General features: G+C 45.5%; 1 protein-coding gene across 1 annotated transcript in view; it reads right to left on the bottom strand.

Moving 5' to 3' along the window:
• Positions 1-2,803: 2,803 nt before the first annotated feature.
• The window catches only part of CNIH3 (cornichon family AMPA receptor auxiliary protein 3), an 83,216-nt gene continuing 71,287 nt past the window's right edge, over positions 2,804-14,732 (bottom strand). Inside the window, exons 4-6 of the mRNA XM_054023038.1 lie at positions 11,817-11,929; positions 7,123-7,266; positions 2,804-5,016 (exon numbers count right to left, since the gene is read on the bottom strand). Of these exons, the coding sequence (XP_053879013.1) occupies positions 4,989-5,016; positions 7,123-7,266; positions 11,817-11,929 (285 nt within the window). The 3' untranslated portion in view covers positions 2,804-4,988. The remainder of the gene's footprint in view (positions 5,017-7,122; positions 7,267-11,816; positions 11,930-14,732) is intronic.

Genomic DNA, 14,732 nt, shown 5'->3' with positions numbered 1-14,732 from the left:
TCAGAGCTGGGAGCAGAGTTACAGAAGCAGCCCAGAGAGCAGACCTGTGCTAGGAGCAGGGCTGCAGGGACAGAGCCAGAGGAGCAGCCCAGGGGGCTGGAGGCAGAGCAGCAGCAGTGCTGAGGCAGAGTGGAGCTGGAGCTAGAACAGTGGAGCTGGGGCTGGAGCTCTGGAGCTGAGTGCGGTGAGCAGCTGGGGCCAGCCAAGGGGGAACCCTGGGCAAAGGGCCCAGCGTAGAAAGACACCCCCAGCCAAGGGTCCTTGCACGCCAGACTGGGAGGGCGATCTTAACCTGATGGGGAGTTGACACTGGGAAGAAGGGTCCCACCACCCAAAGCCCGGAGGTTTATGGCCACCACCAGAGCAAGTGTCCAACCCACAGCATCCCTGCAGTACAGCCAGGGCCTGAGAAGGAGGCCTGGGACCTATAAGGAACAGACTGTGAACTGCCCTGACATCCCAGAGACACTGTTTGTAATGTCCCCTGCCCCAGAGTGGATGATGTTTTCCTTTAACCTTTCCTATTTTTTCCTTATTCTTTTTTAAATTAGTTGCTGATTAAATAAATTGTATTTGCTTTAAATTGTATGTAATGATCAGTGAGTCAGGGAAGTGTCCAGTGCAGAGAGAGTACCCTGGAGTGGGGACACCCTGGCCCAGGGGTGGGCAAACTACGGCCTGCGGGCTGGATCCGGCTCCTCAGGGCTTTGGATCCAGCCCACAGGATTGCCCCCATGGTGCCACGGGCCCCATGTTCCTCTCAGAAGCGGCCTTTGGGTGGGGGAGCAGAGGGCTCCACGTGCGTTGCCCTTGCCTCCAGGCACCGCCCCCCCCGAGGCTCCCATTGGCCGGGAATGGGGAACCCTGGCCAATGGGAGCTTTGGGGGAGGTACCTGGAGGAACGGCAAGGGCAGCGCACGCAGAGCCCTCTGCCCCTCCTCCCCCAGGAACCACAGCGCTTCCTGGAGTGGGGCCAGGGCAGGCATGCAGAGAGCCTGCCCTGGCCCTGGTGCGCGCTGCTGCCACCCCGGAGCTGCTTTAGGTAAGCGGCGCCAGGCCGGAGCTCGAATCCCTCCTGCACCCCACCCCCAACTCCCTGCCCTAAGCCCCCTGCCTGCACCTCGCACCCCTCCTGCACCCCAACTCCCTGCCCTGAGCCCCCTCGTACACCTCACACCCCTCCTGCACCCCAACCCCCTGCCCTGAACTCCCTGCTGCACTCTGCACCCTAACCCCCTGCCCTGAGCCCCCTGCTGCACCCCGGACCCCTCCTACACCCCAACCCATGCCCTGAGCTCCCTCCTGCACTCCAACCCCCTTCCCTGATCCCCCTCCTTCACTCTTCACCCCTCCTTTGCCCCAATCCCTTGCCCTGAGCCCCTTCCTGAACACCACACCCCCTCCCGCACCCCAACCCTGCATACAATTTCCCCACCCAGATGTGGCCCTCGGCCCAAAAAGTTTGGCCACCTCTGCCCCAGGTGACCACAGCAAGGTTGGGGATCGAGCCCCTCAGGAATCCTGGGCCCAGCCTTGTTGGGGTTACAAGGACTCTGCCAGACAGGAGAGTGGAAGGGGAGTCCTTGAGGGCAGGGAGGCCTCTGGGTAAAGGAAGTGGGAACGAGGACTCAGATCCTTCTGCTAGCCCATTTCACCGGGGTAGTGCGGAAGCCAGGAAAGTTCCCCACAATAGTGTGACCATTCCCTCGCTTACATTTGCTTAGGAGTTGGCATTTCTTTCCTTTGTTCTTTATAAGTGGTTCTTAGGTGTGCATTGCTGTGGCTGCTAGATTGTCTGACTTGTAGGCCTTGTCTGCACTGGATTATTTTACACCAGCATAGCTGCATTTGTGCAAGTCTCTAGTGAAGACAATCCAGGCCCAGTTAACCCTGACTTGTGCTGGCACAGTTTCATCTCAGTGTGAAACTCCAGTGTGGACAAGCCCTTAGTACGGTGACAACTCCACTTTATCTAAAAAATTAGTTTTATAAGAACAAATCCTTAACACCCACAGAAAAACGTTCCCCGTTATTCTTTTAAATTGCATTGAAAACACTGTTTGCTGCCTCCTGAAGAACATTGCAAAAGAAGGAGCTATATTTTGTTTTAATTTTAGAAAGTATTTGCTTTTGAGGGTTATTGATCCAAAAGTGCTTGGCTGTTTCCATATTCAAAAGAGTATTAATAAAGCTGATATTCTTAGTTAAATAATTTTTTCTTATGATAGTGATATTGTGCAATATAGGGAAACTGTTAAACTCTTACTGTTTCCAGTCCATTTTTACATTTTTTAAAAAAATATATATCTGCTTACAAGGCAGGTGTGGGTGTGGCAGAGGTGGAGGTGGAGGGGCAGGACTTGGACCCGTTCTGGGCACCACCAAAAATTATACAAACCTGGTGCCACTGAGGGTGAGCAAAGGTAAAGGTGGGCAGAGAGTGGTCAGAGTTTATGCCCTGCCCCCCACGATGCACCAACCAGCACAGCTGAGCCAGCACAGAGAGAAATAAGCAGCACCAGCAAAGGGCTGGCACAAATTACTTCCCTCTTGAAGCAAAGGAGAAGCAGGAACCAATTTGTGACTCTCAGAATCACAGTCGGTTTCTACCCAGGTCCTGGGACAATTCAGTCCTGCCACACACTCCCCTGACTCAGGTTTGATTCTAGCTAGTGTCTTGACCAAGGGCACACATCAGATCAATTGGAGAGTTAAGGACAGAACCCAGATCTCTTGTCTCTTGCTTCACTCATGATGCCCCTCTTAAAGTAAGGCAGGCAAATCTAGACATAAAAAAAGATAATTTAAGTCTTGCAAACGTTTTTATTCTTTACCCTTTGTGACACACATCCCTCAGCTCCTTATACTGGTTACGATACTAGGCCATTCAGTCACAAAGGAATTCAGATTAAGTTTCTGGACCATTTACAGTAATGAGACATTTTATCATAAAACAAAGCTATTTTACTTTAAAAACAAAACAAACAAACAATCTGTTCTACTTACTGTACCATTTGATAAACTCTATGGAATCAAACTTGCCTTTACAAGAAAGCTGCAAAGATCTGGTATATGTTTGAAGAGCTAAGAATATAGCATTCAGATATACCTGCCACTATTTTAGCATCTCCATTTAGTAAACAGGGCTGGTTTGCTACTGTGTGGTCCTTGCTTCTTTGGAGGCTGATCCTGCAAGATGCTGTGAGGGATCTTTCCTCAAATCCCATTGACCTCAGACCCGGCACCTGACACAGCTCTTATGCTTAAGGCTACAAGCAGGGTGGCGTAGGGCTGATGTAGCCAGCCCTATGCCGCTCAAGGCTTCCCCTTACATCAAGGAAATCCTCAGCTAGCTACTTAGGCCACCTTTAAGTCTGCTTTGCATTTCTGGCGTAGTTCAAAGCAAATTTAGTGAAGGCCAGAATTTGGCCCCATGTTCAAACAATTCACCCTTTGACTTGATTGAAAGTTTTGCCTTGAGTAGAGACAAATGGCCCATCCTGCAATCCTACTGAGGTCAAGGAGACTACTTGTGAGAATAAGGGTTATGTGTGAGTAAAGCCAACAGGATTTGGCCAAATAATATTTATGCCAATTAATGTTCTTTATAGTGACCTACTCTTCTTTGGAATTGTGTAGTTCGAATATCTCTGTATTACATTGCAGTTTTCATTTAAGAAGTATAAGACTGGACTTCTCAATGAGATGAGAAATTAAATTACTGTTTACATTACCTTTTGTTTTCAAATAGCCAGTGTGTAAAACACTTTCCAGAAGCCCAGCACCCTAGTCACAGGTTTTAAACAAACAGTTTACCTTAATATATATTTATAGCTGGATTGTGTGTGTGTACATATATATTTATTCATTCATAAGCATACACAGTCCATCTATATCAACCTGTGTTCTAAGATGAAGTCAAAAACCTTTGCATTAAATTATTTTTAAAAGGATTGACCATCCTTCACAATACTTGTCCAATATGTGGGAAAACAAGCACGAAACAGCCCATTAATTTCAGATTAAACTGGACAACACACATGAAACAGCATGAGAAAATTACAGACTAAAATAATCTGGTCCTTTACAGGTACAATATTTTGCATACACCATTCTGGTGTGTAGAATATTCATGTTACACCATTCCATAATATTGTGATTTTTAACAATTTTTTTCCCCAGTAAGAGGAAAACTATGCTACTGAATGGTTGACAGAATTAGGTCATAACTGAATGCATTTTAGACATAATTGTACCATACATAAACTGTTGCATCACAGATGGAATATAAAAATATATACCACTGGATATTCAATCACAGGAACAGTATATTTTTGGAAATCACTGCACTACCAGTGCAAGTTATTAATTTCTTTGTCATGGGTGCGAAAAAAAGCATTAAAATCACTTAATTGTCAAGATACAATAACTCTTTTTCCTTGGAGTCAGATGAACATCCTTGGATAACTGACATGAATCCCACCTTGATTCCGACGAGTGTTCATGCTCAGAATGCTGTGTATTTAACAGGTGTATTAGTAGCATCCTTAGCCACCATTCCCATGGATGGTGATCCTCCCCCTTCACTCTTCAGTACAAAATAGTCATTGAGAAGCTTTGCTCCTTGTGAAATAGCAGTTTGTGATGAACCAATTTCACTAAGCAGCATCTCCCATCAGATGCAGATAGTTCTTTGACTTTGCCTCCACATGTGATAATTTTTTGCTTGTTTTTTTTTTTTTAAAGCCACAGACTGGGATACACAGAGAAACGGAAGATAAGCATAGTTTACTCAGCCTAGTCTCCATGGTACTCCAGATCCGCAGTTGGCCATTATTCTTACTGCATAGGTCTTTCATATACTGTATTACTGCTTGAGTTCAAAGCTTTCCTCTGCTTGCTATTCTTTTTACCAAGCGTCGCTGTAGGCTGACTTGTCCTTGCTCTCCATCCTTTGTTGTTCCCAGTCTTTAATGATGATTTTTGAGTTAAGAGCTCACTAAAGTGTAGATCATGCTGAATGCAAAAGAGAAAGAGCCAATATGAAAGCGTCCCTTTGAAGTATGCAAAGCACTTTGATTTTTATAACCTTTACACTCCATTCCTAATTTTTTACTCTAATGGCCTATGCCTTCCTTTGCTATATTGGCTCACATTCCTTCCATCTCTCTCTATAGCAACTGAATTAAGGATGGATTCAAGATTAGTATCAGAAATCACTCGAGATGCTATGAATTCATTAGCCATTTTCCATCACACCACAAGCTTCGCATGAGCTTAATAATGTACTTCTGATATCTGAGTCTGAAAAGTGAAGAAAATAAAACCACTCTACTAGTGTGTTTGATCTTTGAAATTTCTGCCAGCCATTCCCAGAAGGAAAAGCAGGGTTTCCACTGAAATGGTGTTGTTTCATTTCTTAAGAGAAAAAAATCTTCATGCAATGGAGGAAACATCAAAAATAAAGAGATCAGTTGGCTAGGATACATATATCTTAAGTGTAACTCTGTATAACTATGAAATCGTATTATACTACCACAGACCTGCTTCATTGTATCTCCAGCTCTGATAATATAGGTAGGGGTGGCCTAGGTGATTCTGTAATTTACACTAGATCGCTTAGGGCCAGATTGCAACTGTAAGTTTCTGGCCATGTTTTAGGATGACAGAAATGAGCGGCCCCAGAGGGAATTCTGAAACGCTGTTAACTAACTGATTCTAGTCTGCTGGCCAGTACAAAGGGTGAAGGTAAAGGTTCTATGGCTCTGCTTTCCCCAAACAGGCCAAGGAAGGGATGGGTGAAGTTAGCACTGCCAGGAGAGCTAACAAAGCACAATCCCTGTCCTTCCCACTCCGACAGTACCCGACTCATGCCAAGGGGAGCAGATGGGTAAGAGGGGGGAGGACCCTTGTGCCTTCTCACACAGATTTGGCCAGACATAATTTTGCTCTTAGTAATTACTTTTCAGTTTAATTGCCACAAATTTTAACATGCAGCCTGCAGCATTTAGACCTCAGGATAATGCTGTGATTGACAAGTGAGCAGATATTACATTATCACTATTGCTAATCAGGAAGGGACATTCAGCCTCCCACAGCAGTGTACTGATTGAACAAGCCCCATCTTACAAAGCATTATGCAACATAGGGGTGTTGGAGACAGGGTACTGGACATGATCCCAGCTATGAGAGGAGTAGAGGGAAAACTAAAATAAAATAACTTCATTTAAAATTAAAAGCATGAATTTGTGTTGTCAAGCTGCTTTAATATAATTACATGGCCCCTACCAGCAAAAGTGCAAGGATCATGCAAGTGTCTCCTTAACTAGACATGATCCCTGCATATTCCTTGCATCAGCCATTTGCATCTCTGCCCTTAGTAAATGTGAGAGTGTAAGCGGGAGGAGTGGGGGTGGAGCTGTCCATGGACCTGGAGTCTTTCCTTGACCTACAGTGACCTTCGGATGAGGCCTTATCTATCTAGCTCCAGAACTATCTTTATAATGCAAGGTAAGCTGGCTCAGGATAGGCCACGGGAGAGGTACTGCCAAGTGCACCTTACTGCTGCAGACCAAAGCAAGCATGCTAGCTGCTCAGGTGCACCTGCAGCTATTGGGCCCCCGTTCTAGTGCTCTTTTGAGTGTTAGGTAAGAATCAACTCGCATAGCACAGGGCAGGATTTGGCCCTAACATTGGGCCAAATGATAAGTTACATCAGCCCTAAGCTGATGTAACTTATTTGCTATGATATCAATATAGAGTGACATCCATCTAAACAGACTATCCAAAGGACCAAAAAAAAAAAAAATTAATTTCCTAGCAGAAATAGCTCTTTGACTGAAGGCTGAACAAAATTGTATTGGAAACCTTGGGGATGCATTGGGCCCCAATTCAGGAAAGCACGTAAGTACATGCTTAACTGTAAGTCCTATGACCTCAATGGGGCTTAAACGCATGCTTAAGTGCTGTTCTGAACAGGGATGTTGCCTGAATCAGGGACTGAAACGGTTGCTCCAGATAAAGGGAACGAGGCTGCCTGTTCTTGTCGGTCCATAGTGCAAGCTTAATTTTTACTTGAAAAACAGCTCCGTACCACTTCCACATGGGAATGACCAAGCTTACCAGTAAAGATAGTAGAAGAAGGAAAGGAGATAGAAAGCTAGTTTACACCATGCTTCTTTCTGACAGTAACTCAAGGTGTCTGCATTCATGACTGCAGGTGGATCATATGCAAGCTCTGAACTATCCGCTGGGCAATGGAAATACCTGAAAGAGCAAGAGAAAACATCTGGAGTGACACTAATATGCTAAATCCAATTTTTACAGGTTGCAGGTCCTCATGCCCCAGATCACTAGCCCAGAGTCAGGAAGAAATCCCATCTCCTCCCATGACATAGCAAGTTAGGTTCAGTTTGGAGGTTTTAGATCAGGGGTCAGCCACCTTTGGCACGCAGCTTGCCAGGGTAAGCACCCTGGCAGGCCGGTTTGTTTACCTGCTGCCTCCACAGGTTTGACTGATCGCAGCTCCCACTGGCTGTGGTTTGCCGCTCCAGGCCAATGGGGCGGCGGGAAGCGGCGCGGGCCGAGGGATGTGCTGGCCGCCGCTTCTGCTGCCCACATTGGCCTGGGACAGCGAACCGCAGCCAGTACGAGCCGCGAACAGTTGAACCCGCGGATGCGGCAGGTAAACAAACTGGCCCGGCCCGCCAGGGTTCTTACCCTGGCGAGCCGCGTGCCAAAGGCTGCCAACCCCTGTTTTAGATCTTCCTCTGAAACATATGGCATTGGCCATTGTTGAAATCTGATACCAATCTAAACAGACTACTCATATATCCCTGTAGCAATTAATTCTTGTGGACTCCCTATGTTCTATTAACTGTTTAGAACAATACATTCCATCCTCCTTATGTGACTGTGACTTACTCTCTAATACAAATATGTTATGAGTGGCAGTCTTGTTTAGTGGTTAGAACAGGTAATCAAGATTCCTGAATTCTAATAGCAGCTACGTCACTGACTAACTGCATGACAACAGGTAATTCTCTCTGAACCAATAAGCACTTCAGTTTATCCATCTGTAAAAAGAATATAATAATACTTGCATATCTCATATGTAGGACCCTACCAAATTCACAGCTGAAAAATGTGTCACAGACCGTGAAATCTGGTCTCCCACCGTGAAATCTGGTCTTTTGTGTGCTTTTACCCTATACTATACAGTTTTCACAGGGGAAACCAGCATTTCTCAAATTGGGGGTCCTGACCCAAAAGAGGTTGTAGTATTGCCACCCTTACTTCTGCCCTGCCTTCTGAGCTGGGTGGTCGGAAAGCGGTGGCTGTTAGACAGGTGCCCAGCTCTGAAGGCGGTGCCCCGCCAGCAGCAGCATAGAAGTAAGGGTGGCAATACCATACCATGCCACCCTTACTGCTGCCTTCAGAGCTGAGTGGCCAGAAAGTGGTGGCTGCTGATTGAGGGCCCAACCATGCCATCTTTGCTGCTGCTGGCAGCAGCTCTGCCTTCAGAGCTGGGCTCCTGGCCAGCAACTGCTGCTCTCCAGCTGCCCAGCTCTGAAGGCAGTACTGCCGCCAGCAGCAGTGCAGAAGTAAGGGTACCAGTACTGGAAACCCCACCTAGAATAACCTTGTGACCCCCTCACAACCTTTTTGGGCCAGGACCCCTACAATTACAACACCGTGAAATTTCAGATTTAAATAGCTTGTAATCATGAAATTTACTATTTTTTAAACCCTATGTGAAATTGACCAAAATGGAACGTAAATTTGGTAGGGCCCTACTCATATGGCATGCATTATATGGCTCAGTTGCATTGTTATATGGCTGAAAAATTTGCCACCAACATAATCTTTGAATGGAAAATGACTTTTCTACACAAGGGAAATTTCCATATTTGTTGAAAATGTTTGGGTTTTCAACAAAAGCTCAAAAAAATGAAGAAAAATGTTGAAGAAAAGACATTGTTTTTGTCTAAATTATTTTGTGAGGAAAAATAATTTCCAGATCAATTCTAGTTAAATGCTTTGAGATCCTTAGATGAAGTATTATTATTACTGTTAAAAATACAGTATAGAAACTAATATATGGAGATTGATGGGATCAGGAACTGATTATATTTACATGTTTATTTAAAAACCCACCCATCCTTTTAAATGATGCAGAGCCAGCACATAGCCAACTTGTGGAACCAGATGTTTAACTTCTCATTAATGCTAACCATGTCCTCTCTCCCTCCTTCCCTTCTAGCATTTGTCACACTCACTCATCTTTATATAGACTGCAGATTCTTCAAAAGGGGCCATAGGTGAAATTCTGGCTCCATTGACTTCATTGGGGCTATGATTTCTCCCCACATCTTCCTGTGTCTTTGTACAGCACTTGGCATAATGGACCCTCATCCTTACTGGAGGCATAATAATAAGAGTAATAGCATACATACAGAGACATCTCTGCAGATAAAGATCTACTATACTCCCCCCCCAAGCATGACTATAAACACTCGCCATCCACAAACAACATTTTTGCCTTGCACATTAAATATAATTTTCACACTTGCCAGACACCTGTTCTTGTGACACTTGAGGTGTTCCCCTCTGCGAAAATTGTGCTGGAAATACTATTAGCTTTCATGTATTCAGTCCCACCAGAGAGGAAGCACATTCACAACTCCATCAAGCTTTTGAGAATTAGATTGTCACTCTAAACTCAGAATAATACACTGTGCCATTCCACTCAAAATTACTACTGAGCTTTTGTAGCAAATACTACGAGAGAGCTCCCACTCTTTAGTTCCAAGCCAAGAAACTCCTAATTATTTTCTTCACTATAACACTGCTCTTCACACTGCTACACAGCAGTTGGTCTCTGCTACATTCTTTAGCCCTCCTGATATAAAGAGACCCAGACAAGATAAAAATCATGTATGTCTTTTAAAAATTTTATGGGAATGTAGTGCTACTGAAAGGTGCTATACTGACAGCACTGGAAATTAAAGTCCCTTAGTTATCCTAAGGACAGATGGAGGACTGATTCTTCGCTAGGGTGCACTGGGGGCTTGGCTACCAGGGAGCTGGCTGCAGTTCCCTGATCCTATATTGTCTGGCTCTAGCATAAATTAGAGCTGCTGAAGAGAAACTTTACCTTAAGCAACTAATTCTTAATGTCCCCAAGTGACCTTAACCAGTGGAAGATCAGGCATAGAGCAGCTCCACTTCACCACATCCCACTCCTGCAATGCCCCCTCCCTCCCACTGTGATGGGATGGGGGAGGCTGCCTCTGCCAGTTTTATGCTAATGGAAAGCTTGCCTGCAGACAGCTACAGCCAGAATCCGGCCACTCTGCAAAGCCAGAGCAGCACAAAGTGGCTGGAGAAGATCAGAGAATCTGGCCACAAGTAGGGTTGCCAACCCTCCTGTTTTGGCTGGGAGTCTCCTGGAATCGGGCTCGATTGCCTGGAGGCTTCTGAAGACAATCCAGGAGATTTTAGGGCACTAAAAGTCTGGTGGCGAGGCGGGACTAAGGCAGGCTCCTTGGCTCCACGCCACTCCTGGAAGTGGCCAGCATGTCCCTGCGACTCCTAGGTGGAGACGCAGCCAGGGTGTCTCCACGTGCTGCCCCCACCCTGAGCGCTGACTCCGCAGCTCCCATTGGCCGGGAACGGGGAACTGCGGCCAATGGGATGGGAGGTGCCTACAGGCAGGGGCAGCACGCAGAGCCACCTGGCTACCCTGAGCGTAGGAGCTGGACATGCTGGTCCCTTCTGGGAGCCACCAGAGGTAAGTGCCACCCAGCCGGAGCCCGCACCCTGCACCCTCTGCCACATCCCAACCCCCATCCCTGAGCCCCCTCCTGCACCTAAATTCCCTCCCAGAGCCCACGCCCCAGAACACCTCCCACACCCCAACCCCCTGCCCTAGCCCCCTCTCGCACCCAAACTCCCTCACAGAGCCCGCACCCCAGACCCCCTCCTGCACTCCAACCCCCTGTCCCAGCCCAGCGAAAGTGGGGAGAGTGAGTGGGGGAGAGTGAGCGACAGAGGGAGGGGGGCTGGAGTGAGCAGGGGAGGTAGCCTCAGAGAAGGGCTGGAGCATGGGGTGGGGCCCTTGGGGAAGGGGTGGGGCAAGGGTGTTTGGGTTTGTGTGATTAGACAGTTGGCAACCCTAACCACAAATACAGAGAGTGAAAGTGGAAACATCCCTCAGACTCCCCCTATCAATGATCCACAACCCTGATGGAAGGGTTGAGAGGGTAGTTTCATCTCCACGCCCATTCAATCCCTAGATAGCAAGCTCTTTCGGGCCAGGACTGCCCTTGTCTGTAGAGTGCCTAGTGCAATGGTTAGTTTCACTTTCATCTTCTAGTCTATTTCATTTCCCAGTTCTCATGCACTACTACGCTGCTGTAGTATTTGTGTTCCAACACTGTATAGGAACAGTTAATTAACTTAATCTAAGATTTAAAAAATAATAATATACTGCTTTCCATAAAAATATTTCTTTTAAGATTCAGGTTTGTAGAAACTTTAAAATCCACTCCATCCTCTTCACTGGAACTTGAATGCCTCATGTTTTCCTCTTTCTCCAGATTGACTATTAAAGTTCGAGGCCCTTTCAGCTTAAAAATATGAACCCACGGCAAAACTGAGTTTCATCTACGTATGCAACTAATGGTACAGAAAAGAAGACTGGAGAAAGAAATCCATCCTTCGTGTTACTGCTGTGTTTTCATTATGCCATATGCATGCATGTTCATTGGGCAAATGAGAGTGACAATAGTCCAGTACATAGAAGACAGCCTTACCTCCAAAAGTGATAGAAAACCAGAGGAACATTCAGCCCCAGGGTTAGCCATTCCTGAGCACACAAGAACATGATGCAGAAAAGGCTATGGATAGAATACTCAGGCAGCACCAGCTAAAGAAAAAAAAAAAAGCAGAAGAGAACAGGAAATCACCTCTGTGATTTTTATAGTTTAACACAGCTTTTCAGGAGACTAAGCATATCTGCAAGTCTCATCGGTGTATGTACCTGCCCTGGGTGCATCTTAACTGAGAGGCAATATGGTTTAAAGAAATGAGCACAAGATTGAATGCTGAGTTCTAATATTGATTCTACTTCAATGACTTATTGCGAGACCCTGGATAAGTCACTTATCCTCTTCTTGCTTCAGTTTCCCCTGTCTGTAAAATGGGGATTATAATACTTGCCTATCTCACTGGGGTGTTCTGAGAATAAATGAGTGAATGGTTACAAAGAGCTATTCAAGTGCTACGTATTATAACTGAACCACTGAAAAGTGGCAATCTAGTACTGAAGTTTCACTTTTGTTTGGGATTTAAAGTGCCCTTGAAAAAAACAGAAGATTGTTTTCAACTATTTTGATTTTCTATAACAGGATTAAATCACTGGGAGATTCATGTATATATTAGAGAGCAGTTTGAGCTAAAATCTTGTGAGAAGGGAACCTTGAAAAGTCTCTCCTTAGTAACAACATGGCTCCAAGTGTCAGTGCTCTTTGGACCCAAGAAGTGGGTCATTTCTCATGAGAGAGAAACTGGGTGGACGTTAGAAATGCTCCCACCATCAATGCTGGTGGAACTGAATAGGTAGCAACAGAGAAATCTAATTTTAAGGAAGAAAGGCTACTGTAGACAAGACCGTAGAGTCCTATCACTATTTCTACTGCTTTACTCCTTTCTTAGTTGGTCTTTTTCTCTCATTTTCTCAGGTGCTCTTTTTTACAACCATAAAGATTCACTTGCCGACAGCAATCATTTCTCACCAGGCAGAAACCTTTGTAGGCATCTTGGCTTCATCTCTTGCAGTGTCTTGGAGCTACCTCAGCTAAGGTCAGGCTGCACCACAAAGGGCATTTGGAGTTTGGTTGGTAATAGTTCAATGGACCCTGTCAACTGCCACAGTGACCCCTCTTTTTAGCTATATCACTGTATTGTAATGGAGCCCAACCTTTTTCTTTTTTTGGAATCTTTTCATCTCACAGTCACAGAACTTATTTATCTTTGGTACTTTTGTCATAGCAAGTAACACATTTAGAGACATCTTATCCTGTGCCAGTAGCTTCAATTATAGTACCCTCAAAGCTCTATCTCCCAAGCCAGTGTTTCTCAAACTTTAGTATTAGCGACCCCTTTCACACAGCAAACCTATGAGTGCGACCCCCCTTATAAATTAAAAACACATTTTTTTATATTTAACACTATTATAAATGCTGGAGGTGAAGCAGGGTTTGGAGGTGGAGGCTGACAGCTCGCGAACCCCCCATGTACTAACCTTGCGACTCCCTGAGGGATCGTGACCCCCAGTTTGAGAACCCCTGTCCTAGGCAGATGACAAATCATGGCCCAACTATACAGTTTGATTCCAGACTCAGGTAATTTATCACTGCTGCTTTTTCCCCCCCTTTTCAGAATTTGATTTATAGTATAGCGGTAACCTTTCTAGCAAGGAGGATTCATCACAGTCACACATTGTAGATACAAAGTGCTTAATGGTGGACATATAGCTGGCTAAGCACCCTAGCTTGAAAGTGGGTTACGATTCCCATATACCTGTTCTTAATAGCCTTTTTAGGGTTTTAGTCTTTTAAGTGATCCATTATCGGTAAAATGTACAAAACTGGTAAATCTCGAGGGAAACTGACCTCACTGAGGCTACATGGGCATAAGGCAGGGCAGGATTTGGCCACTGGAGACCAAAGTCCTCTGTTTATCCAGGGATCAGGATTGCCAAGGCCAGCAGCACTGCAAGTTCCCCCCACCACTTCTCAGAGAATATGTCTGTGAAGAATGTGGGAGACATCTGAATTATTTGAATGAATATTATGTGTACCTCTGTCTATTTAATTATCGTTATGCTGTTTGCTACCCAGTTTCAAAAGGTTAACAACTGCAGGTGCTCACCCTCAGGGAGGCAGACAATGGCTGTAGATAACCTACTGACTAGTACTTAAATACAGGTATCAATTCCTTTGAAGTTTTACCTCCACCATGCTCTGATCAATAGGCTGGCTGGTAACCGTGGGCATGGGGGAGGGAAGAGGAAGGAAATCCAATTGGGGGAAATGAAACAAAGAATTGTGGAGGGGTAAAAAACCTCAGTCCTGAAGCTGAGAGGGACACACAAGGAGGCAGTGAGTGCTGGGGAGCAGACTGATGTTCACTCCCTGAGGCTGAGGAGTCTTGGATAAATTAGACGTAACCTTTAGGTAAGACAAAAGCATGTAGGCTGCTTGTTGTTTTAACCCTTTTCCCCAACTGCTACATTCCTTTAGATGTATATCAATAATATTTTGTTTTGAAGAAGCTGATCTGAGTCAGTGTGTCACCTACTGGTCATAGCCCCCAAAGGGGATCCATGCAGGCAGCCAAACACAGTCAGGTCTGCAGACTAATCATCTTTGGTACACAGAATGTGATAGCCTGGAGACGCAGTGTAAAAGTGGGGTGAGTCAGGGGACTCCGCCCTGAGAGAAGTGAAGGTGCAGGACCCATCATTTGTACCAGGTGCCCTTACAACAATTACAACGTACAATTCAATATAGACAGAAAAAAAATCGCTCATCTCATCATAAATACCTAATCTTCCAGTGCACCAGATAGTGCATACACACACGTACTCTCCTCCTCAGAACTCTAAGAGAAAAGAGAGCCTTGCAGCAACTCCACAAGTTTACAGATCTGGGCTCTGCTGGACTATG

This window comes from Malaclemys terrapin, chromosome 3 (assembly GCF_027887155.1).
Source record: "Malaclemys terrapin pileata isolate rMalTer1 chromosome 3, rMalTer1.hap1, whole genome shotgun sequence".
NCBI classification, from domain to species: Eukaryota; Metazoa; Chordata; order Testudines; family Emydidae; genus Malaclemys; species Malaclemys terrapin.
Note: the sequence above shows the minus strand (reverse complement) of the source record. Positions and strands in the feature narration are given on the sequence as shown.